The sequence below is a fragment of the Chelon labrosus genome, assembly GCF_963514085.1.
Source record: "Chelon labrosus genome assembly, chromosome: 10".
In the NCBI taxonomy this organism is placed as follows: Eukaryota; Metazoa; Chordata; class Actinopteri; order Mugiliformes; family Mugilidae; genus Chelon; species Chelon labrosus.
In genome coordinates this window covers 4,515,350-4,539,004 of record NC_140360.1, presented here as the reverse complement: position 1 = coordinate 4,539,004, position 23,655 = coordinate 4,515,350, and the positions used below count along the sequence as shown (strand labels likewise).

Here is a 23,655-nt window from a genome sequence, read left to right as displayed (position 1 = left end):
AATGACGGAATGAATTGCAATAACTTCCTCCTCTAACTCCTCTCTCTCTTTCCAGCCATGCATTTGCGTGCTGCTACTGTTCAGCATGTTATTAGCTCTGCGTCCCTCCCTCTTTCACCCCTCTTCCCTCATATTCTTGTGAGTGTCTCTGCCCTGGAGTTGTGTGTATCTGAGCTCATCTGTGGCCCTGGTCCTCATCAACCTGCCCAGTCTTTATGGCCTCCTGCAGATATCCACTCCTACCTGAATGCATCATTCTCCATCCAACCTCTTAAATTCATTATCATTATAGCAGCTACCTCACATTTAATAGAACAATTATGGTCTGACTGACTGTTTTGCTGTGCCTTGAGATCCTTTGCTCTAGTTTATCCCTATAACAGTAACTTTATGAGATCTACTTTTAAGGTTCTGACTTTCATTTATGATAAAGCTTCTAGTTAGCGCTGTCTCAGGTGACCCTGAACCATCCCTTAGTTATTTTGCTATAGGCCTAGGCTGCTGGGGGACTTCCCATGATGCACTGAGCACCAGTCCTCTACTTCCTTCTCTAATGGCTTCATCCTGTTTAAAGGGAGTTTATCCCACAGATACTTAATCGGTGCATGTGTGGGTTGACTCAGTCACTATGATATCATTGTCAGTATGATTTACATATGTGAAAGTATGTCAATACACAATAATTCATTGTATATAAATAAGAAAATCAATGAATGTATATTTAGATACATGTTTTTCATGTTAATGTTTGTGGTGTGGTATTGTTTATTGTGATGTCTTGTACACATGCTCATGTTTAGAAGATAACCTGCAGCATTAATCCTGCCCTTCAGATTCAGATTCAGAAAACTTTATTTGTCTCCAGGGGCCAATTAAGAGCAGGCAACATAAGACTGAGTGGAAAAGCTCAGTTAAAATAAATAACATAGAATAAACCAATTGGAATATGTATATATATAAAAGAAATGAAAAACACAAACCTGGTGATGAGTAGTGCAAATGACTGAACATTATATACAATATATACATTAGGGTGGAAGATTGGCAATGAGGTAGGCAAAGTACAGTGTGCAGAAATGGAAATGAGGCGTTCACTTTCAGTCCACAGTAAAAGTCCGGTTGATTTCGGTGATCCTGCCGACTTGTGCACAGCAGTTCACGTCTTTGGCACCGGGGGGCAGCCTGCCTCTTTCAGCCAAACTCTGGTTCCATAGTCCTTCTCAAGCAGGAGGCGGAAAAATTGCATTGTCCTCTGATGCAGAAAGAAAATCAAGTGCTATTAAACTCACGTTTAAGCGACGTTTGAGGTGTTTAGATGACTGCGGGTGGAATTGGGGCCCAGTTAGTCAGTCAGTTTGCATGCATGCGTAATATGTCTGTGAAGGTGCTCAGTCCAGGTCATGGTTTTAAAAAAACGCAACTGGACTTGTAGGCAACAGGATTCTACAAGTCCAGTTGCCCTTTTATCCAAAAACGCTTTTTGGATATGCATGCGTAATGACAATGTGCGTTATTACGCATGCAAGGAATGAATTACACTTCATGGGTCCAGAAACTGTTGCTCAGTTTTCTCAAAACTTAAGGAGAATAACTTAACTTCTTTACGAAAACTAAGTTAAACACTACAAAGAAAACCAGTGCACAGATACAAAGAGATTGTAACCCCAAATTTAGTAAAACTGTGTTCAGAGGTGTGCAGAACTCCGATTCGGAACTGTGTTTGAGGAAACTGTGTTAAGAGGTTCTCAGTTTGGAGTCATGTTGATGCATGAGCTTCACGTTTTCAGCATTGTGTGCATTGTTCCATTTTTTTCGTTTGTTTTTGTTTGTTTGCATGCAATGGGGAAAAAACTGTGTTAATCTGACGCCCACGGTGACATTAGGTTTAACTGAAAGAGACAACTCAGTGAAATGAGTTCTAGATTTGTAAATGTATCCGCTTATTTTTTTTTCGTGTTGTGAACAATTAAAATTATTATTATTTGTTAAAAAACGTGGCAGGATAATTCAAATCAAATACATGCACGGAACGTCCAAGGAACAGCTGCAGTCTCTCCCTCTCAGACGCACAGAGCATCTTCCTCCTCATACGCAGCTCCTCACTCCAGAATCAACCTTCCACATCTGTCATCCCCTCCAGGAGCATCGTTGCGCCTTGCAGACGGCACCGTGGAGCGCGTCTCACACCAGAGTCAGCCACAGTAAAGGCTACTATGGGCTACCGTTTGCGTGGGAGGGCTGTCAGGTCAAGGAGGGTGCGGAGAAGTGAGGCGCGCAAGTCGTAGAAGAGGATGGTTAGGAGGACACTCGGATCAAAATGACAACAGGACCTCTGATGCCGGCCACGGAGGCGCACAACCTCACCTGGTTCAGCCAGGAGAACCGAACAGAGGTTCGTTTGGACGCTGCCGGCTGCTTTTTCATATCTATACTGCCATATAGGCACGCAGTTCCAGCTCTGTTATGCCTTTTTATCTTGCTGACTATCTTCTCATTTCTCATCAACACGCTCACCCTGTTCGGTCTTGGGCAGTCCGGGGACCTGTCCTGGCAGCCGCGCTTTACCCTCCTTAAGAACTTGATTTGGAGCGACCTCATGCAGACTGCCACCTTTGGCCCGGCTGTCATCCACTCACTGGCTCAGCGCCGGACAATGTCCTTCAGCGCCTGGTGCTATGTTCAGTACTTTTTGGGAACGGCCAGCATTTTCTCTAGTCTTGTCACCATCACCTGCATGGCGCTGGAGCGCTATTTGTACGTGTGCCACGCCATCCACTACTTAGTCATTCTCACTCAGATGCGCATCAGGCGGGTCTTGGCCCTCATTTGGGTCTACTCCGTGGTCGTCAGTGTCGTCAACATGGTGCTGCTGCACACGGGGAGTGAGGAAAAGGTCGCGCATGCCACCATGGGACTTTTGTGCGAGCCGGACATGGTGGAGCAGCACATGGGGTTCCCCAGAGCCTCTGCCATCTTTCGCAAAGTCACGGGCTCGTTCACTCTACTGCTGTGCCTGCTGGTCTATGGTTTCTCCTACTTGAGGATGTACCAGGACGCGCGTAACGCAGTGATACCCTTCAATGCAGTCAACGTCACGGCGCGCAAGACTGTGATGTTTTACTGTGGCATGCTGTTCCTGCAGCTGCTGCCGCTGCTGCTTAAAGTCATCTCGGACGCGCTGTGGGAAGTTGAGGGTCCCCTGGTCATGATGGAGCTGTCCTCCCAATCTCAGGAAGTCTGCAAAGTGAAGCCGGCGCCCTCGGCCACGGCCGCGGTGCTTCACATGGCCCTGCTTATCATGCTGCTAGTGCCGCCGTGCATCAACCCTCTGGTGTACGGGCTGAGGAACGCGGAGATGAGGCAGACGTTGATCAGTCTGTTCCGGCGGTGGAAAGAGTGGCGGGGCGCAGTGGAGAGAATAGGAGTTGGACACATTGCGCACCAAAATCGAGCCCAAGCAGGATAAGGTGATGCTTTCCAGAGATGCAAGGAGGCTGGAAATCCTCACATTATGAACTAGGAGCAAAGGAAATGTGCACAACAACTTCCATTCAAACCTACAGTTTGAATGGAAGTAATTTTCCTGTAATACCTCTTACTTTTTTTGTACAGGGACGCAAGAGCAGCTGTAAGGTGAGCTGAGCAGAGGAAGCAGTTTACAAAGACCTTTTTTTGACAATCATGGAGCCCACTGCTGCAATATTTTTAACCTCCGGGTAAAAGCCCAGAGGCTGCTTTTATATGCAGTTTTGGACCCTGTTTTGGGGACATATGTCCCTACTGTCACTGTATCTGTCTTTTGTATTTATAAGTACGACAATGTTGTTTTTTGTGGTGCAGTTTTGTCAATTCATGCAGCTACTGTATTTATATTATATGCAAAAGATGAATGTAAAGTTGGGACCAACAATGTGTGATTTATGTGCTTTATGTGGCATCAGAAAAAAAGACAATTTAAAGTATGAGTGTTAGTTGCAGACATTATGATTGTGTGGCTCAGTCATGCTGCATTTCCTGTTGTCAAGGGCTCATTTATACATCTCCAGAACCTCATAGCACTGAAGTTTTGTACTTTTATTTTTTTTCTTTCAAAAGCACAGAGAAACATTTCTGCATAAACGTGACTCAAAACTCGGTGGATGTTCACACAAATCCCGAAAGTAGGCAAGTAAGAACCAGGTGAAACAAATGAAACAGAAATGTTGTATTTGTTTATCCAGTGAGTTGCAAAAGTATGTGCATCTCTAGAATTTAGTTAATTTCAATTTAGAGTTTTGCAAATCAGAAGTGTTTCCAATCAGTGTAAAAAGACTCAGGTTCCCATCAGTGGCAATCAATTTAGTTCGAGAACTGAAGTGGTTCTGTTCTGAGGAATGGGATAAAATTCCTCCAAGCTGCTGTAGACGACTGGTCAGCAGTTACCGGTTAGTGTTATTGCTGCAGAGGGAGGTCACAGCAGATACTGAAAACAAAGGTTCACCTACTTCTGCAACTCACAGATATGAACAAATGATTAATTAACTGATGTTCTGAGTCATGTTTGTGCTGAAATGTAAAAGACTGTGAAATGCGCAAATACTTTTAGTTGTCACTGTAAGTCTATGAACAGTTGCATCTTGTTGTTCATCAGGCTTTATGTTTCAGATAATTTAATTTGAAATAAAAGGACAACAAATGATTAATGCACAAAGCCTCTTTAATTTAAACAAATTTACATTGATATAAAAAGACCTGTGCATTAAAAAATGTGGCAAGGGTGAAAAGTGACTGAAAAAATTCATGCAGAAGTTCACCCTACGGGTTAAGAAGTAAGAGAATTATCATTTAGTGAAGTCTGGTGAAGTTTTCTGTGAATATGAGGAGTAAATACTGTAAGGTGAACATGTAAGTGAAGGAGATAACACTGATACACAAAAAAAGCAAATTATTTTAGAGATATCAAAGGCAATCAGTTGTTTTTGGCAAAATTCTTGCAACATTTACGTGTTGCACGAAAACCAGAGATCACCTGATGATCATTCCTCTTGATGAAGACCAAACAAGACCATAGGACCGAATGAAGCATGTTTTGCTTCTCATCGGAGAGAGACTGAACGTGGAATAAACCATCTCAGTGGAAAGATGTTCACTTCAAATTGTGTATTGTATTTGCTGTATGGTAGGAGATAAAGTTGCCAGCATCTAAAGAGGCTCCTAATGTTAAGAAACACTCACTGGAGGACAGCACACTTGGTACAAGTTCAGAGAAGAACCGTTTGACGTAACTGTAAACTGATCGGCAATTGTAAATTACTGATGTGATCATGAATTTTTATCTATATATTTTGTGCACAGGCCCGGTATAACATGCTTTTAACTGTGAATACGAGGTGCATCTACATTCTGCTCAGCAGTGGCTTCACAGCATACCAAGCCAAACAGCCCAAACTGGTTTGGTGTTTTCCTGTAAGGCGCCGAGTGCTGCACTACCTGTTTAATTTAGAATTGAAATGCAGAAGTTCATACTGTCTAGCAGACGAGTGCTCTCCACCATGACCTGTTGTGCTGCTGCTGCGCTAGCTGTGAAAACGCCGGATAATTTATTGTAATTCGTTATCTAAACCCAAAAAGGGAACGGGGAAGTAGCCTCAGTTACAATGTCAGTAAATGCTTTGTTGGTGTTTGACTCTGCACTGCTTTTGGATGTGTCACACAAAAGAATGAGGAAGTCACAAAAAAGGGAAATTCACATTGTTGAACAGGTGCAGATTCACATGGACTCCACCTCAAGCCTCAGCAGCAGCAGCAGCAGCAGCAGCAGCAACCACCGTAAGATCAGCATTTCTGTCATGATTTGTTTTGTTATCACACTGCACATTAACAATATGTCAACTATCGTGTCTGAGTTTAACTGACTGTCTGATCCAAGTTTTAAAGCATCTTCTTTGTCTTCAGATTCTGCTCTGTTTAAAAGTACCAATGGACCCTGAAGTGTTCCTGAATCAGCCGGTCTGCCCACACGCTGCAGACAGACTGTCGAGGACGTCGATTCAAATCTACTCTGAGAACAACCTGAAGTTTATCTGTGAGTTTAAGCCCGGGCCTGGCGATGAGGATGACAGCGTCAGCATGGATTGTGAGTCGGTGTCAGTCATCCTCCCTGCACAGTGTACTGTCCACCAACTACGGCTACGCATCTGTATGCAGGTATGCAAAACCCGACTGGATGGTTAAATGAGCCAAAGTAGTGAGTTGCAAGAACCAGCTATGCACTAAATAATGCATGAGCTAAAAGGCAGGCAAAAAACAACCCACCATGACCTTCACTGACATGTATTTTAAATAGTTTTGGTTTGTTTGTCTTATTCTGCAAGTGTCCACAAAGGTTCTCAGTCATTCATATAGTATATCCCAATAACAAGCTGAAACAAGGGGAGCTGGAAGTAGATTGTTTCTCAGAGAGATATAATCAGCCATGAATTTACAACACGGCCTTAACATCTGTCCCCGAGAAGTTTCAACCCTGTACACACCTTATCAGAGATGAGATATCTGGCTGATAACGGGTCACTAGATTATTCACTGCGGAAGAAAAACAGATCAAAACAGTTTTCTCCAACTACCGGTAAGTATCTGGTTATTAACAGAAACCAGTCATGTGTGTTTTTGACCCAGAGATGTTCATATGTAAAGCCCAGCTCCTCCACCAGACCTTTAGAACTGAAGACTTGAATGAAACGTCTTCAAGAAACTCTATAACTCCAGTTGCACACAGCTATATAAACACAGAGAAAGAACATTTAAGGTTTTTAGATCAAGTTGGTTTCAGCGTTCAGCTTATTCTGCAAGCTCTTGCATTTTTAGTACATAGGTGCTTCTTGCAACTGAGTGTATACCAAAGCTTTTTTTAGATAAATACGGTACTATTTGAAAATTTACAACAGAATTTGCTGGTTGGAAAGGCTAGCAGGGAGAGTTTAGGGATTGCATTGTTGATTAGTCCACCACCTTAGCCCAGACTTAAATGCTGCAACAACTGGTAGATGAATTTGGTGTCTTTTGTGTCCCCTTACTTTTCCTGTAGCGCCGCTAGATTAACACGGTTTTAGTGAAATGCCATGACAAATATTGAATGGATTCTTCTTAACTTCGTTTGAGGCATAATCCTTGGGAATGACTTAAACACCATTCACTTACTTGTATTTTATGCTAACAAACATTTAAGCATTTAAGCTAATAGCAATCAAGCACGGAAACCATTAAACCCGCTAAACATCAGCATGTTAGCTTAATTATTGCAAGAATGTTAGCTTGATGGCATCAGGATTTAGCCTAAGTGCTAGCTTGACATCTGCTATGTACACTTTAGCTGCTAGCGTGGCTGCAGGCTCTTGATTCAACATTCAGTCAAGCAACAACCATCAACATTTTTTTAAATATTTTGACTCTGTGCCTTCAGTTACAGGAGCAAAACTGTCATCCAGACCCATTTGCAATACTGGACCCAGAGAAGTATATTCTGCTGTATGCCAGAGGGGGCGACTGGTATGAGGCCTATGATGACTGTCAGGTTATCAGGACGCTAGACGTTCCGTGGTCATTTGACGACTTTCAGTGTCTGTCGGCACACCTGGTGGTAAAACCGCCGGTGGCAGTGGATTCAGAGGAGAAAAAGAAACAACAGCAGTGTCTGACATACCTGATTGGACACGACCTGGAGAAAGACGCATCTGACCGACTCGGCGAACTCACATTCACCCGCAGGAAGCTAGCATCTCCAAGAAGGCAAGAGCTGAGGAATCGGGATGACAAGTTGTACGCCACAGAGCCTTGGATAACATCTGCCCCCGTACCAAACGACCTGCAGGACTGGCTGAAGAGAAAGCTTCCTGTGACATTCCATTACATGAACAAGATCAGCTTCAGCATACAGGTTGATTTTAGCGCAACACCAGATGTTCTTTTAAAAGTTTTCAGAAGAGTGATGGCAGACCAGGGGATTGAATGCGACCCCTCCGATAGTCTGGTGTTGAAAATCTCAGGAAGGGAGGAGTTTTTATCTGGAGACCACGCCCTGATGGATTTCATCTGGGTTCGCCAGTGCTTGAGAAGCAATCAAGACCTCCACCTCTCTGTGATCCCTGTGTCGCTGCTTCCCCCTGAGACTGTTGAGTTTGTGGACTGGCCTCTGGTTGATGGTTTCAGCGGCCAGTTCAGTTCTCACGAGGATCTTGTCCTCGAAGGGAAAGATCTGGATGACATCTTCATGATATCCTTGTGGGACTGCAAAAGAAAGCTCAGAGTCAAATTGCTTGGCTTTGATATCCCTGATCTTCCTAGCAAATGTCCTCAATCTGTTTATGTTGAAGCATCCATACTTTACGGTAACAAGGTTCTCTCTTCAGTGTCGTCCACTCCCAAGACCTTTGCAGATGAAGTGCTGTGGAATGAGTGGTTGGACTTTGACGTTTTCCTCAACGATCTGCCACGGGGCGCCAAGCTGGGTCTCACTCTTAATGCTTGTACCATTGACACGTCCCCAGTAACCAAAGACCCAAAGTCAGCATCGTCTTCACCCAATAAAACACCAGACTTGCAGAAAGTGAAAGCAAAGGTGCTCTACTTTGTCAATCTTCTCCTCATTGATCACAGGTGAGTTGAAATATCACCCTGTAGCCTAGAGAGTAGCTTGCTAGAAGGTGGAATTCCTTGCTGAAGTTATGTTTTAGAAACACCTACTATCAAGGTGCATGGAGGAGGAAAATAAATCGCAGAAAGGTCAAGACTCAGCAAAGACCAGCGATAAAAATAAGATCTATAAACATGCACATGCACATAACATACACAAGTGTACATATGCATAAGACGATAAACAAAATAAAATAAAGACTATATTAAAAACTGAAAATATATCATGTCAATGCATACGTAAAACTACATAATCTAGAACACTACAAAACCACCCTGTAAAATAATCATAGTAACTTGTAATTTGTTTTTCTTGCAGGTCCCTACTCAGCCAGGGCCCTTGCACTCTGCACATGTGGCCCTACCCTGACCTGGAGGACGAGGCCGTCACCTACCAGGCGGACAAGCTGTCCTCTGCAACTAACCCAGATGTAGCCGACTCCATGGCTATCAGCATCTTTCTAGACCGCTACAGCTTCCCCGTAGTTCTCCCAAATACCTTAAGCCCCAGCCTTTTGCCAACCAAATCTGCTTCAGCCCCTCCTTCACCTTCCTCCTCACCCCTGCCCACCTTATACGGCAGAGATTCTTCCTCTCTGAATGCCACATCGCTGGAGTGCCCATTGAGTGACGGCGTACCTCTCAGATCTCCATCTCCTATCACCCACACCAACAGGGCTTGCCTCAAGAGGTTCCGGGAGGAGAGCATTCAATACGCCTCCAACCTGCCCCACTATCTGCGTCACATTGATTGGATGAACCGCAGAGTGGTCGAGGACGTCCACTGGCTGCTGTCAAACTGGGATCTCGGGGAACTGGATGTGACGCTGGCCCTGGAGCTGTTAAGTATGGATTTTGCTGATGAGACGGTCAGGAGGCTGGCTGTCCAGAGACTGGAGAGCCTGTCCAATGACGATGTGCTCAAGTATTTGCTGCAGCTGGTGCAGGTATGTGTTTGTATTTAAGTAACAAGGCAAAAGTGAGTGAAACAAACACAGAATCGATATGTGGAGGAAGTGTGAAAAAGTCAAGTTTATGTGCAGTCCCCAAAATAAGCACTTTTTCTGTTAGAAGGCGACCTAATTTGATCCAGTTACCAACCCAGTTTGAAAACCCCACACCTTCTGCCTTCTATGTCCATTTCTAGTCACCAAAAAAACATTGGTAGTGGTCTGTAGGTCAAAAAGAAAGAAATGCTGGATTTCCAGTAGATTCAAGAGGTTTATTGTCACATATGCAGTAAAAAAACAGCAGTTTAGACCATACAATGAAATGTTTACTTTGCAATTTGCCCTAAAAGCTGAGAAGCTGAGTTCAGGTGTGTTTAGGCACAAAGTGCTCAGTGCCTTGTGCTACAGATACAGTCACTTCTGATCAGGAGTCTGACGGCCTGAGGCTAGAGTCTTGTCCTTGATTTCACTCGCCTGTAGCGTCTCCCCGACAGCAGAAGTGTGAAGTTGTGGGCTCTCCTGATAACTCTGGTTGTGCAAATGTCTTGTAGCTGATGGGAAGGCTCCTCCACAAATTAACTGTGGCATTTTTAAAAACACTTTGGAGAGTCTTCCTGTCCTGTTCCCAAGCCATGCTGTGATTGAGGTGGTGATGGTGTTCTTAAGTGTCCTAATGGAGCTGAGGATTTTGGTTGACATATCACATTTCCTCAGCCTTCTCAAGAAGTCTTTACTGAGATTTCTTCACGGGCTACTGAGGGTTGCGAGACCATCAGCAGAGGGAAGTGAGATCTTCGTCGAGTTTGAAGGTCTTCACCCTCTCCACCTCTGTCTCGCAGACGTATACTTTGAGGTGTCGTTGGTCTTTTCTGTGTCAAAGGCGAGACTATTTTCCTGACACCAGGCCTCCAGACCTGCCACTTCTTTTCATTACATGATGATGGTGTCAGTCTGGGAGGCCACACAGTCATGGGTGAAGACGATGTTCAGTAGCGGACTCACAGTCCTGATGTCTGAGTTTCTGGTTTCCCCCTCAGACCCACTGTAAAGGCCTGTAAAAGGGTAAAGCAGGAAGTTGCTTTAAGGCCTCAAATCCTCACAGACCCCAAAAAGCCTGAGATGACCAATTCATATTACTACATCCTTCTTAGTCACATTTGCAGCATCATGCTTTATATTCTCACACATCCTCTTTCTTTCTTTCGTCCTCGTTGGTAAGAACTTATTTTAGGTCAACCCTCTGATGTACTTTGCTGAATCCTCCTGAATCCATTCAGATTTAAAGCGTAGCAATCATGTTATATATCAACTGTCCCGATTGGTATCAGGGTATCCAGGCATAAAATGATTAGATCAATATCAGGCTTCAGCCGACTCTGATGTTTTGTGGTTATTTATTTTAGGAGTGCTATAAACCAAACCCACGTCCCATGCATCAAACTACTTCTTCCTCTTTGGTTTTAATGGTGGTTGGCTAGAAATGTTCTGGTCACCCAACACCATAAACTCTGTAACCCTGTCTCTAGAATATTTTTCTCCTTGACGCTGCCTCTGGGAAACTTTACTCTTCTTTTAAGATTGGATCGGAAGTCAGATCGGCGGATACCGAATATTTAAAGATCAATGCGTATTGAAGTCTCCATCCCTTGGATGTAAGAGTGTGATCTGTCTCTTCTTACAGACCCTTAAAGTGGAACCTTACCATGACAGTTTCCTCGCTCGGTACCTCATCCAAAGAGCCCTGCGGGTGAGTTGTGCAGATTCTTAGTATTCCTATCATGCTGTAGGCTTTTAATGACATATTAAAACAATATTATTACCGTTATCCGGCACTTTATACTACTGCCTTCTGCTCTGTAGTTACATTTGGGACTTGGGAGTTTGCAACTGTCAAAACAAAGCCTTTAATACACTTTACAGAGTACCACAATTAGTTTTATTACGAGCTGACACACCTTAGGGAAACCGTTATTAAATGTGCCCCCAAACAGTTCCTCATTTAAAATAGATCAACACCGGATCCTGTTTTACAGTCTGCCATGTCCCATGTAAATTGTTCACATTGTTCACGCATCTGAACAAGCAAACACTCAATGACAATTAATAAAAGTGACATACTCCAACAAATGACACTGACTTTTGTTAATATTGCCAATTTAAACAAACGCAAATTGTCTTAATTAAATCTCTGACGTCTAGTCCGCTGTTTGCTTCACTATTTACTGCTGGATCTCTTTAAGACCTTCAGAAAAAAAAAATGGGGACGCTTCGTGGATGTGCCTGGCAAAGGGATTCAAAAAGATCTCTTAACAGGTTGCTAGTTTACAACTGGTGCATGGGTGTACATTTCATGAAGCAGATTCCTTGAAGATAATGTGAGGGCCATCTGTTTGAAAGCTGAAGCTGATGAAGTAGTAGATCTTTCAAGACAATAATGATCCCAAACACATCAACAAACTCGACTCCAAAAGCAGAAATGGATGGAATAGACTTTTTCTTTCATCTTTAATCTCATCATTATTCTGTAGATAAGAGTAAAGAGACTCATATGTAGTGTGTTGAAATATGCCAATTTCCAAGGGATGTTCTTACACTGATCAGCCACAACATTATGACAGGAGAAGTAACTTTGACCATCTTGTGACAATTCAGTGCTCTGCTACGAAACTTCTGGACCTGGCATTCATTGGTGTGGATGTTACTTAGACATGTAGCACCCACCTAGACCAGACCAGGCAATGATACTCCTTGATGGCTGCAGCCATCCCCAGCAGGATGCAGCCTGACACAGGCACACACACAAAAACGCTTTAGGAACAGCACAAGATGTTGGCCTGGCCTCCAAATTCGCTAGATCCCAAACTGATCAAGGCCTCTCCCCTCAAACCATAGGACCCAAAAGGCCCCCCACTAACAGCATTGTGTTGCCAGACACCACAGGACACCCTCAGAAGGCCCATGTCCATTCGCTGATGAGTCACCACAAGGGAGACCTACACAATATTAGGAAGGTGGCCAACATGTTATGACTCCGCAAGACAGAGTTACAGAAGCCTCTCAGCTTTCCAGCAGTTCGCAGTGCTGTCTGTATCTTTACTGACTCATTGGCACGTTTCACCGCAGAGCAAGAGAATCGGCCACTTCTTCTTCTGGTACGTCCGCAGCGAGGTGGCGGGGTGCCCGTACTTCCGCCAGCGCATGGCGGTGATCCTGGAGGCCTACTTGCTGGGCTGCGGTCAGGCCATGCTGGACAGCTTCGCCCAGCAGGTCCAGGCCGTGGAGGTCCTGCAGGAGGTCACTGAGATCATCAAGAGGCTCTACCCCGACAAGACCGACCTCCCCTCTACGGGTGGGTGACACTCCAGTTATCAGAGCCATCTTTAGCCATACACATTAACAGAATATATATATATATACGCATATATTTTTTTTTATCTGTTTGAGTTTTATTGTTTTGCACCCTGACTCACAATGAGTGAATTTGAGTGAATGACTCGTGATTTCAGTTTAATGGTTGAAACGTCACACTGATATCCGCTCCCCTACTGTGAGTTGAGGTCAAGAAGTAGTTTGACCTTGGTAATATTTGTATGCGTGTGTGTGGTCACTCTTCCGGCTGTGTGTGGTCGTCATCCTTGTGAACACCTGGTGCAGAAATCCCTTTAATATACACAAAGGAAATTCAATCTGTAATGAGTTGCGCCGTGCAGGTCCTCTATGTAGATGAAGTGCTGCTGAACACCTGGTGCTCGGCAACCGTTGAATAAGAAGAGGTGTACCTGCCGAAGCTTTTTAAACCGCTTTGTCGTAGTGAAGGAGTGCTTCTTTTTTTGCATTTGCATGAGTTGTCAGAATCCCAGTCATTTGTTGTGCTAACTGTGTTATTTTTAACTTCATTCACTGGACTAACTGTGTCTTTGTTGCTCTCACTGTAGCCCCCCTCAGGCTCCAAGAGCTCCTTAGAAACAGTAATCTGCCAAACGAGTTCTTGCTGCCCTTTGACCCCCGCATCAAGGTTGGAAGCGTCCTGGTAAGCCTTCACATACTGACCTGTTTGTGCTAAATAAAAAAGGTATGTTTTAGACATGATTTGCATGGTTAGTCTTTTGTGTATGGTTTTACATATAGTACCCATTTTTTTAACATATGCGACAATGACTAGAAACAATAGAAACAATACAATTAACTGTAGGGCCTTCATAGGAGGTTTATTGTTGTCATGGTACTCTATCTTGATTTTATTGCGGCCGTGTTTCAACTGAAAAAAAAACAAACTCTCCGCTAACAACCAATCAGTTCAACCCTTAAATACTCAAACACTGCTTAAAAAACTCTGTGTATCTATCCCACACAGCTGGACAAATGCAAGGTGATGGCCTCCAAGAAGAAGCCGCTGTGGCTGGAGTTTGCTCCCATGCCGTCGCCCACCCCGGCTACACCTGTCGGAATAATCTTCAAACAGGGCGACGACCTCAGACAGGACATGCTGGTCCTTCAGACGCTGGTGATAATGGACTCTATCTGGCAGGAGAAATCGCTGGACCTAAACCTGATCCCTTACGGCTGCATCGCCACAGGACACAACATAGGTATAGACATCAGACGATCGACCTGTGATCAAAAGTTTCAATGCATGATAACTTTATAATACTCAAACCATCCTGAGAGATTAAGAGACATGGGCACAAATTTTGTCCATTTAATAAGTCAAATCCTGCAGCCTACTTTTTCCATAATTCAACTTGATAGTATTCAAGTTTTAAACTGCTGGATAAATACCCATACCTGTCATTTCCACTTGCAATGCAGGCTTTTTGTCAAAAAAAGTGAGTATCCAACTGAACCTGATGGTATTTTTTTGTGATGTGATTCTCCTTTTGTCACATCAAACAGCTGTGGCAGGTGATTGCCAGGTAAAGCGCTGTTAAAAGTGAACAGAGGGCGTCACGTCTAATAGTATTTTTGATGACGTTTCTCCTCTACAGGTATGATCGAGATCGTGAGGGACGCTGCCACCATCGCTGCCGTCCAGAGGAGCCACGGAGGAACAACTGGGACCTTCAGAAATGACGCTCTGTTTGAGTGGCTCAAGTCCAAGTGTCCACTCCAGGAAATTGTGAGCATCATGGACCTTTTTCTCTTTGATGATAATAAGCCGAAAGATATGACTGCAAATGAGAAGAGCTTCTTCCTACTGGCTAATTGATATGCTGGGTCCTATAGATCTGTGCAGCTGCCCTCAGGTCAGCAGGGGGGGAATAATTCAGACGCAGATTTGTATTTTTGGCAGTGCTCAGGGAAACTATTTTCTTACTGCATCTTGGTTCTAAAGATCTGGTTTTAACATATTTTAATTTTTGCCTGCTTATAAATTACATGGTAATGGTGCAGATGATGCTGCAGAGTTGTGTAGAAAGATCAACTCGCTCTAGTCTCATCGACCAGGCCTCTGACCCATGAGAGCATTTATGCATTCATATGCTAATAATTGATTTGTTATTAATACACTATATTTAACCTTTACATATATTAAAATGCATGATTTATTTATTTTTTGTGGCTCGGTCGATTTTTTACCCAAGTAAATGCTTCTTCCTCCTCTGCAGCACTACCAGACCGTGGAGAGGTTTGTCAAATCCTGCGCCGGCTACTGCGTGGCCACTTACGTATTGGGCATAGGAGATCGACACAACGACAACATCATGATCACAGACAAAGGTACCCAGTACAAATAAATCTGCATTTGTGCAACTGTAAACATTACAACTTTTATTTATGTATTGAAGATTTATGTAAATTGTATCTACAGTAAACAGCAAACTATACCAGGTAGCATTATTAGCCTCACCCTATAAAGCTAAATGAATCTCATGCATTAGTTTCTGAGACCTGCGCACCACTCATGTAATCAATGCTCACCTAAAAAAACCTGTTGCATGTGGACTGGAGACTGGTCATCTGCCCCCTGGTGGATTTATCCATGCTCTTCAGTCCATAGCATGCTTTTGGCAGCCATTTCCAAAATGGATTGATGTTTTTTTTTTCTTTTTGCAGGGAAAGGTTACGATAAGAATATCATTTCAATATGAACATTTATTTTATTCAAGCAAACTATAATTATTTCATACGTTATTCATTGAGTCAGAGTGAAATCATGGTGAATATGTATTCATCAAACATGTTGGCATTTATTTAATCATATAATTTATTTATTTATTCTTTTGCATATTTTTCTAATTTAACTAAATGTATTATCTGAAAGACTAAAATCTCAAATTAAAATATGCGTTAACTTCTTTCATAGTAGTAGAATTTATACATTTGTACGTGTGCTTTTTCTGTGCAACCTTGCGTTGCAATGCAGACGTTCATTTAGTGTTTTATCATGAATAAAAAGACTATCGTAACCTGTGTTATCTGTATTTACCAATTAAATTAGATTTAGAGACAAAAGTAGCCGATAGGTTTTTCAGTCCGTCTTTGCGTGGAACAAGGACGGTTATTTTTCTTTCTTAACCCTAAAGACAAAAAATTAAGGTCATAAAATGGTCCTTCATTGGGAAGATTATCAAATTCAAATTTCAAATATTATACAAAATAAAAATCATTTTCTTTAGTTGACAAGTTCAAGAAGCACTTACATTTCAGTTAAAATTTGTGTGATTTTTCTGACTAATATTTCATATGTGGGGCTGCACAGAGCTAAATTAAATTAATACAAAAGCTAATATTTGCACTATTTTGAGGTCAGAGTCCATATTTTGGTTTATCACTAAAGCCTAAAGCAGGGGTGTCAAACATACGGCCCAGGGGCCAAAACTGCCCCGGCAGAGGGTCCTATCTGGCACATGGGACAAATTTAAAAGTGCAAAAATGACACAGAAGACATTAACTGCAGTTTTACAATTAATTTGGCACCTATTCCTTATTTGTCCACTAAGAGTTGCAGACATAACACAACAGGGAGACCCAGTACTAAACAGCAGAGGGCAGCAATGTGCAGAAATTGCACTTATTTTTCATAATTTCATAATTTTTCATGTTTATAAAATATTTTGTAAAAGAATAGTTCCTTAAAACATTTTCATAATGTACGTCTTCTTCTTTGCACTAAAACAAAGGGAAAATGTGAAGTTGTTGTTATTTATATGTTATTGTGCTATTGTGTTAGTGGTCTGGCCCTTTGAGATGAAATTCTGCTGTATGTGACAGTTTGAAATATGCAGCCTAAAGTGTTAAAACACAATAATATGTCACGTTGGTTGTTGAGCAGTTTGAACTAAATGCAGCCACCCTGACAAACCCCCTGCTCCTGTGTTTCCTGGGCCTCGCAGGGAACTTGTTTCACATCGACTTCGGTCACATCCTGGGAAACCGGAAGCACTTTCTGGGCGTGAGCAGAGAGCGAGTGCCGTTCGTCCTCACGCCTGACTTCCTGTACGTCATGGGCAGGGTCAGAGGTCGCAACAGCCTCTACTTTCAGAGGTTCAGGGTAAGAAGACGTCACATTGTGTGAAATAAGATTTTAGAGATGTGCATGCATAAAGTCATCAAATTATGAAATCTTGAGCTTCATTCTTTGCAGAGAACTCCAAGCCACATTTAAACTGATGACATCATTTTTCTTTTGCATTTCCTCAAGAAATTAGTACATTATCTATTTGAAATATTCATAACTTATACAACTTGGATGATTAGGATGGTTGAATAATTCCATTTGCGTAAGTCAATGAATCAGTGAATCCACAATTTTCTAAAATTCAGTTTTTGCCTTGGTTCTGCCTTCGTTCAGGACACCTGCACCCAAGCCTACCTCTCCCTGCGCTCCCACTCCCGTCTCCTGGTCACCCTGTTCTCCCTCATGCTGCTCACGGGCATCCCGGAGCTGAGCGCCGCGGAGGACATGCGCTACCTGCGGGAGGCGCTGCAGGAGGAGCAGTCAGAGGCGGAGGCCAAGGAGCACTTCCTGCAGCAAATCCTCCTGTGTGAGCAGCTGGGCTGGACCGTGCAGGCCAACTGGTGGATCCACATGGTGGCGGGCATCAAGTAGACCGATGTGTGGTGAAACGCATATCGTTAGCTTCGTAGCATAATTGCTGTAAAAGTCGTATTTTAACGTTTTCAGAAAACAAGAAAAAACACAATTTTTAGAAAGTACATTGGTATTTTTTATTGATATTGTAACAGTGGCCAAAAAATGGCAATTATGCTATGAGGCTAACGATATGTTTTTGTGCAGTATATCCTCCTAAGACCTGAGCTTTTGTTTGGTATGCATATTTCATTTCTCCAAGGTATTTGGGATTAGTAGGACCAAATAATTATAAAATCTTAGCATAATTTTTCAAGAGGAAGTCGTTTTTGAAAAAAAATGATGTCCTCATATGTGGACACGGGGTTTATTTCACTGTATATTAAAATAAAGTCACCAATGTGTAACAAAATATAAAACTGTTTGTTTTAATACCTGAACATGGCTGAGCAAAAACAGAATTGCAAACAATGAAGTCCCAACGTCCTCAAACGAGTACTTGCTAATTAGCGACGTGGTAGCTCGTTACTATTGACAGAATTTGTGTGTCATATCAAACTAGAAAAGTTAATGAGCATAAATAAACAAGTTTCAACCCTGGAATTTGATGAGGTTTTGTCCCGTGATGGGCTGTAGAATGAATCCACTGAGGTTTAAATGAAGCAGAATAAGCTGCCACAAACCTAAAACTTAGTGTCCTCATATGAGGACACAGGGTCTCAGGAGGATATACTATTGTTAAGTTCATATAGTACTTACTAGTGACATGTGGGCTTGTTATTTCACAGGCTGTTCTGTTTACATTTAATTAAAGGTGTAGCTGTCCACTATAAATGTGTGCATGTCTCTGCAGAGACCTTGACCTCAGGAGTGAAATTGTCTGTCGTTCTTTTCTAGCTCTTCTTTTCATCAACCAGAGGAAGAGAGGCCGAGGTTGATTGTTGTTTTCATAAACATCTACTAACACATCCTACAAGCGCTTCCCTTTCATGCGATAGATACCTGAAGCTGTGAACCCTGACCTGACGTGGGTGGAAAATTACGTCACGACATGTAGAACCATTTGACATATATACAATGTTAATACACGGGATGTGCAGTTGATTTTGTCCCTGAAGTGACACTCCTGTCCTGCACCGGTGTGTGTCACCATGCATGGATTTCACTGGTGGTAAACACATTGTACCAACATCCAACACGACAAGTGTCATTATTCGGTGATGCACCTTGTCATGCTGGCAGGCAGTAATTAAATATGTCAAGATCTCATCCCCGTTTCTGGTCTGTGTCTGTTCTGAGTTTTCTTTCTATCCGTGTTGTAAAGAAATGCATTTTTTCGCATAGTCCTTAAATTATGCCGAATTTTTCGAACAGCATGAACAGCTGCCCATGCGCGTTAGGTTCACTGGTGATTCTAAATTAGCTGTAGGTGTGAGCGTGAATGGTTGCCCCTACCCCCCCACCCCTCCGCGACCCTCCAGAGGACAAGTGATTGCAGAAAATGAATGAATGAATGAATGAAAAGCAGCTACAGACACATGGACGCTTGATACCACAAAGGCTATTTGATTGGACATCACGGGGGAGGCTTTCACCACACAAGTACATTTATTCCCCGTCACAAAACAGGTGTGATGTTGATGAAAATCTTTTTCCAGATCAGCAAGAGCCACAAGATGGTCTACCAAGAAGATGAGACGTTGTAAGGTCATGCACTATTGATGATCGCAGGTGAAAATGTTCGGTTCCTTCGCGAGTTCTGAACATCTTCTGTGATTATGTTTGGTTTTCATTTTGAAATTGTCTTCCTTGGTGTTCCATGACTTGCTTTACCTCCCGTCTGATTATGTGATTGCTTTCCACTTGTGTGCTTCCCCCCCTCCGTCATCTGACTTGTGCTTTGTTAGCCCTTGTGCATAGACAATTAGTAGTAGCCACGGTAGCCAATCTGACAAATAGAAAACATCAATATAGCCACCCCGACTCCCCAGCGATAGGCTCCAGCCCCCTCACAACTCTTCTAACGATAGATAATAGATGGATTTATTTTCCAGGTAGTACAGGGATGGAAGGCTCATCCATGATCGACCTCCTGCTGATGTTCAAAGACAGTTACGGTTGGAAGTGATGTTGTATTCGTACTGGTCTCAGATGGGCAGCGTACACAGATCAGCCACAACATTATAACCATCAAGAAATGAAATCCCACCGTCAAGCGCAGCAACTGGTATAACATTAAAAGGGAAACGTTTCTTGAGGCTGTATTACTGTGTTTCGCCGTAGCGTGCATCCACAAAGGCGATGTCCAACGTGAGCAGGTGTTTCTCACAATGTAAAGCAGCAGATGCTGTTTTTCTGCCTCTCCATCTGTTGATTCCTGAATATTTACACAGATCAGAGGCAGCTTTTCTCTGTGAGGTATATAATATATGTATGTGGGTGATACTTCAGCTACGGTCAAATTTGGTCTGGAAGTTTTTTAGAAAACTTGACTTTTGACACGTTTTACTTCTCCGCAATGTGTAGCAACACTTTCTGAAAGTGGCTGTAGCGAAATTATATGACTATTGTATAATTTTGGTCATTTTGGTTTTGCACTCAGAGGAAAGCGTCATTTCCATCACACCACAAAAATTCATTCATTCACCTTCTGTAACTGCTTGTCCTGTGAAGGTTCGTGGGGGTGCTGGAGCCTATCCCAGCTGTCACTGGGCGAGAGAACCTAACCAGCATGTCTATGGACGGTGGGAGGAAGCTGGAGTACCTGGAGAGAACCCACGCAGACACAGGGAGAACATGTCAGATCAGTTCGGGATCTAGTACGGGCGCCCCGCCACCTCGCTGCGGACGTACCAGAAGAAGAAGTGGCCGATTCTCTTGTTCTGCAGTGAAATGTGTCAGTGAGTCAGTAAAGATACAGACAATACTGCGTACTGCCGGAAAACTGAGAAGCTTCTGTAAGGTCATCTTGCGGCGTCGTAACATTATGACCACCCTCCTAATATTGTGAAGGTCTCCCTTGTGGTGACTCATCAGAGAATGGACATGGGCCTTCTGAGGGTGTCCTGTGGTATCTGGCAACTGAATGTTGTTAGTGTGTCAGGCTGCATCCTGCTGGGGATGGCTGCTGCCATCAAGGAGTGTCATTGCTATGGGGTGGGGGTGCCTGGTCTGGTCTAGGTGGGTGCTACATGTCTAAGTAACATCCACATGAATGAATGCCAGGTCCAAAAGTTTCCCAGCAGAACATTGAATTGTCACAAGATGGTTGATGTTATTCACTTCTCCTGTTGGTGGTCATAATGTTGTGGCTGATCGGTGTAGACAAAAAAAAGCAAACGTTTTTTCTTTCTTTATAGCTAAAACCGGTTTATTCCACCAGAGCGTTTACAATCCAGCTCTTTAAACAGCAACCTCAGGTGCAGGCTCAAGGTTAACAAGTACCGCCACTAGAGGGGACTGTCATGTTAAAATTTTTGGTCTCCACCGTCCAGCAGCAGACCTTGAAAAATGCTCGTGTGCAAATGCAAAAAGCACAAGAAAAAGGGGCTTTTTTAAGAGTAGCAATCATGCAAAAGAGCCCCAGATGTTTCTCCATTCAAAGGCTTTAGCTCTGGACAAATTACAGCCTTCCCTCCCTCCAGGTTTCTCACTGCTGTCATTCAGTTTTCTCCGCGTCTTTCAGCTTTTTATGTAGACTGCTATCCTTTGTGCTCGAGCGTGCGGTAGTAGCACATAACAGGCTTTCATTTGATAACACATTTTGTTGCTCCTTAGCCGTCTTAAGTTTGTATTAAAGGAGAACACTGTGGCGCGGAACTGCTGATAATTATGCATTCCAGCCATTCCTAAGGATCATCGAGCACAACACTAGCAGACGACTGACGGTGGCCTTCACAGGTGCTCCACCTCACTCTGCTTCTTGTCAGTTTGCTTCAGACGGTTTGAACGCATCACCCTCCTCTTTATCCATCTCCAGTCCGCACATATTCTGTTTAACGAACAATGCTTTCACAAAACGTTTCGTGAACAAGCGGACATTTCTCAAGAAAGATAAGTGCAATTTCTGCGCATCGCTGTCTGCTGTTCAGTTCTGGGTCTCAGGGTCGTGTTATGCCTGCAGCTCTTACTAAAACAGTTAGGAATTGCAGGTACTTTTATTGAAATATTGCAGTTATAGTCTTCTGTGTTAGTTTTGCACCTTCCATGAGCCAGATTGGACCCTCTGGTGGGCCGGTTTTGGCCCACGGGCTGTATGTTTGACACCCCTGTGTTTAACCCTACAAAGGAAACACCACATTCATAAATAAATTCAATAAATAAATTCAAGATCATCAAACAAGGTTCTTTAGATTCCATAGCAAATCATTTATCAGTGTTTTTAGTTTCATGGTTGCCCCTGGCCCTCTAATTTGATCACGGTGCACATGCTACACATTTAAGGTTAGACGACTCTGTCATGATGACCCTGGTCTAGTTCATATGTATGGTTATTATTATGTTTTGCACAGGAGACCGTCCTTGTCCTGTGTCTGCTGGTTTGGTGGATGTACGATGTGTATCAGTTGACTTGGCTGGCACCACATAATGAGCTTGGCGACGGCGACTGTCATCTCTTGATAATTCCCGCGGTGCAAATCCTGTCAGCGATGAGCTACAGTATGTCGCTGTCTTTCACCCACGCAACAAGACAGGGCTGCACCCTATCCTGGGCTCTGTGGGGCCCGCAGGCGTAGATGTATGTGCAGTATCCCGGCATCTGCAATGCACTGTGGGGCCTCGATGCCTGGAAGCAGGCCTGAACTTACCACGCATGTAACGGTCTCTCCGTTGGGAACTGAACGGGGCCCTAGACGATTTCTTGGTTTGCATGTCCCGACGGTGTGTCCATGCATGCTATGAAAGGGAAACCTCATATCATATCGCCTCTTATATTATTCATGTGTCATTCATTCGTCACATGGGTCGAAATAAGTCGCACGCAACATGAAAGCTACATGTCTCTGTGGGCAGAAAAAAGAATAATGTGAGATCTGGGTTGTGTAAAAGCATCTTGAGGCTATTTGTACTGTTATATGCAGTGGTGTAAGAGAAACTCAGGATCAAAATAAGATGGCTACGTTCAGTTTAGCTGCGTGCACAAGGCTCATTGTCGCCACCTGTGGCTTAGTATGAAACCAGACTTACTTTCTAAACTGTCATCTTGCAGCTTTCAGGTGAAATCTACGAGTTTTGAACGAAACAAACGTTAAATGAGAAGAAATGTGCAGAAAGAAAAGCAGGGCTTGTGTTGTCTGTTATTTCAGTTTGCATTGCCAGCATATATTCACCTTAATTACACAGCTGCCTTTCATCCCGTTAAGTCCCGCCCACCTAGCGCTCTGATTGGTTCAGTTGTTAATAGGCTTGTTCATTAATTGCTCATAGCAGGTGGTAGTTTTTTTTATTCTTTTTATTATTATTATTATTTTAACTGCTGCTCGGACAGTGTGTAGGGACATTTTGGACAGTGGGAGTCTGAGTGCGTCCAAGTAAGTCACGTTTCTGTTAGGAAATATTTCGTAATGTTAAGTTTCATGCCTTATAACTGTGTTGTAGTATTAAAGGATGCATCGACTCTGTGTGTTAATGCACATCTATGTCTTTATTTCTAATGGTCATCGCTAAGTATCTGGATATATCATTGATGATAAAGTTCCGTGAAGACAGACTCATCTCATCCTTACCGACGTCTCCTCCAGGTGATTACATATCCTAAGCACTGATTGTGGGTGATTTGGGGGGAGTAATACAGGTGTTGTGCTCTATATTTTGAATTTAGTTGCATGCACAAGACTCGCAGTCATTGTCTTTGGCTTAACTGGAAACTAGAATAACTTTTTCTTCTGTTATCTTGCAGCGTTTGGGGGAAGTGTGTTAGTTTTTAATAATAATGATAATAAAAAATAAAAAATAAGTGCTAAATAAATAAATAAATAAGTAATGCCCAGCCTCTGTGGGTGATTC

At 43.1% G+C, this 23,655-nt stretch overlaps 2 protein-coding genes across 3 annotated transcripts; both read left to right on the top strand.

Annotated features, from left to right (window-relative positions):
* Positions 1 to 2,317: 2,317 nt before the first annotated feature.
* LOC311495044 (olfactory receptor 14A16) lies at positions 2,318 to 3,504 on the top strand (the record flags this gene model as incomplete). The annotated part of the gene is made up of 2 exons (XM_084554356.1): positions 2,318 to 2,392; positions 2,534 to 3,504. The coding sequence occupies 2 exons, from the start codon at positions 2,318 to 2,320 to the stop codon at positions 3,464 to 3,466; spliced, it is 1,008 nt and encodes a 335-aa protein (XP_084410482.1). The 3' UTR covers positions 3,467 to 3,504.
* Positions 3,505 to 4,465: 961 nt separating this feature from the next.
* LOC311494814 (phosphatidylinositol 4,5-bisphosphate 3-kinase catalytic subunit gamma isoform) lies at positions 4,466 to 18,927 on the top strand. 2 transcript variants are annotated; one of them, XM_084554046.1, is made up of 12 exons: positions 4,466 to 5,808; positions 5,935 to 6,186; positions 7,439 to 8,631; positions 8,987 to 9,614; positions 11,299 to 11,364; positions 12,741 to 12,966; positions 13,553 to 13,647; positions 13,972 to 14,206; positions 14,603 to 14,733; positions 15,224 to 15,335; positions 16,952 to 17,109; positions 17,410 to 18,927. In XM_084554046.1, the coding sequence occupies exons 2-12, from the start codon at positions 5,959 to 5,961 to the stop codon at positions 17,665 to 17,667; spliced, it is 3,330 nt and encodes a 1,109-aa protein (XP_084410172.1). In that variant the 5' UTR covers positions 4,466 to 5,808; positions 5,935 to 5,958; the 3' UTR covers positions 17,668 to 18,927. The 2 variants fall into 2 exon arrangements, with proteins under 2 accessions (XP_084410172.1, XP_084410171.1); XM_084554045.1 differs by having other exon boundaries at positions 4,466 to 6,186.
* Positions 18,928 to 23,655: the final 4,728 nt, after the last annotated feature.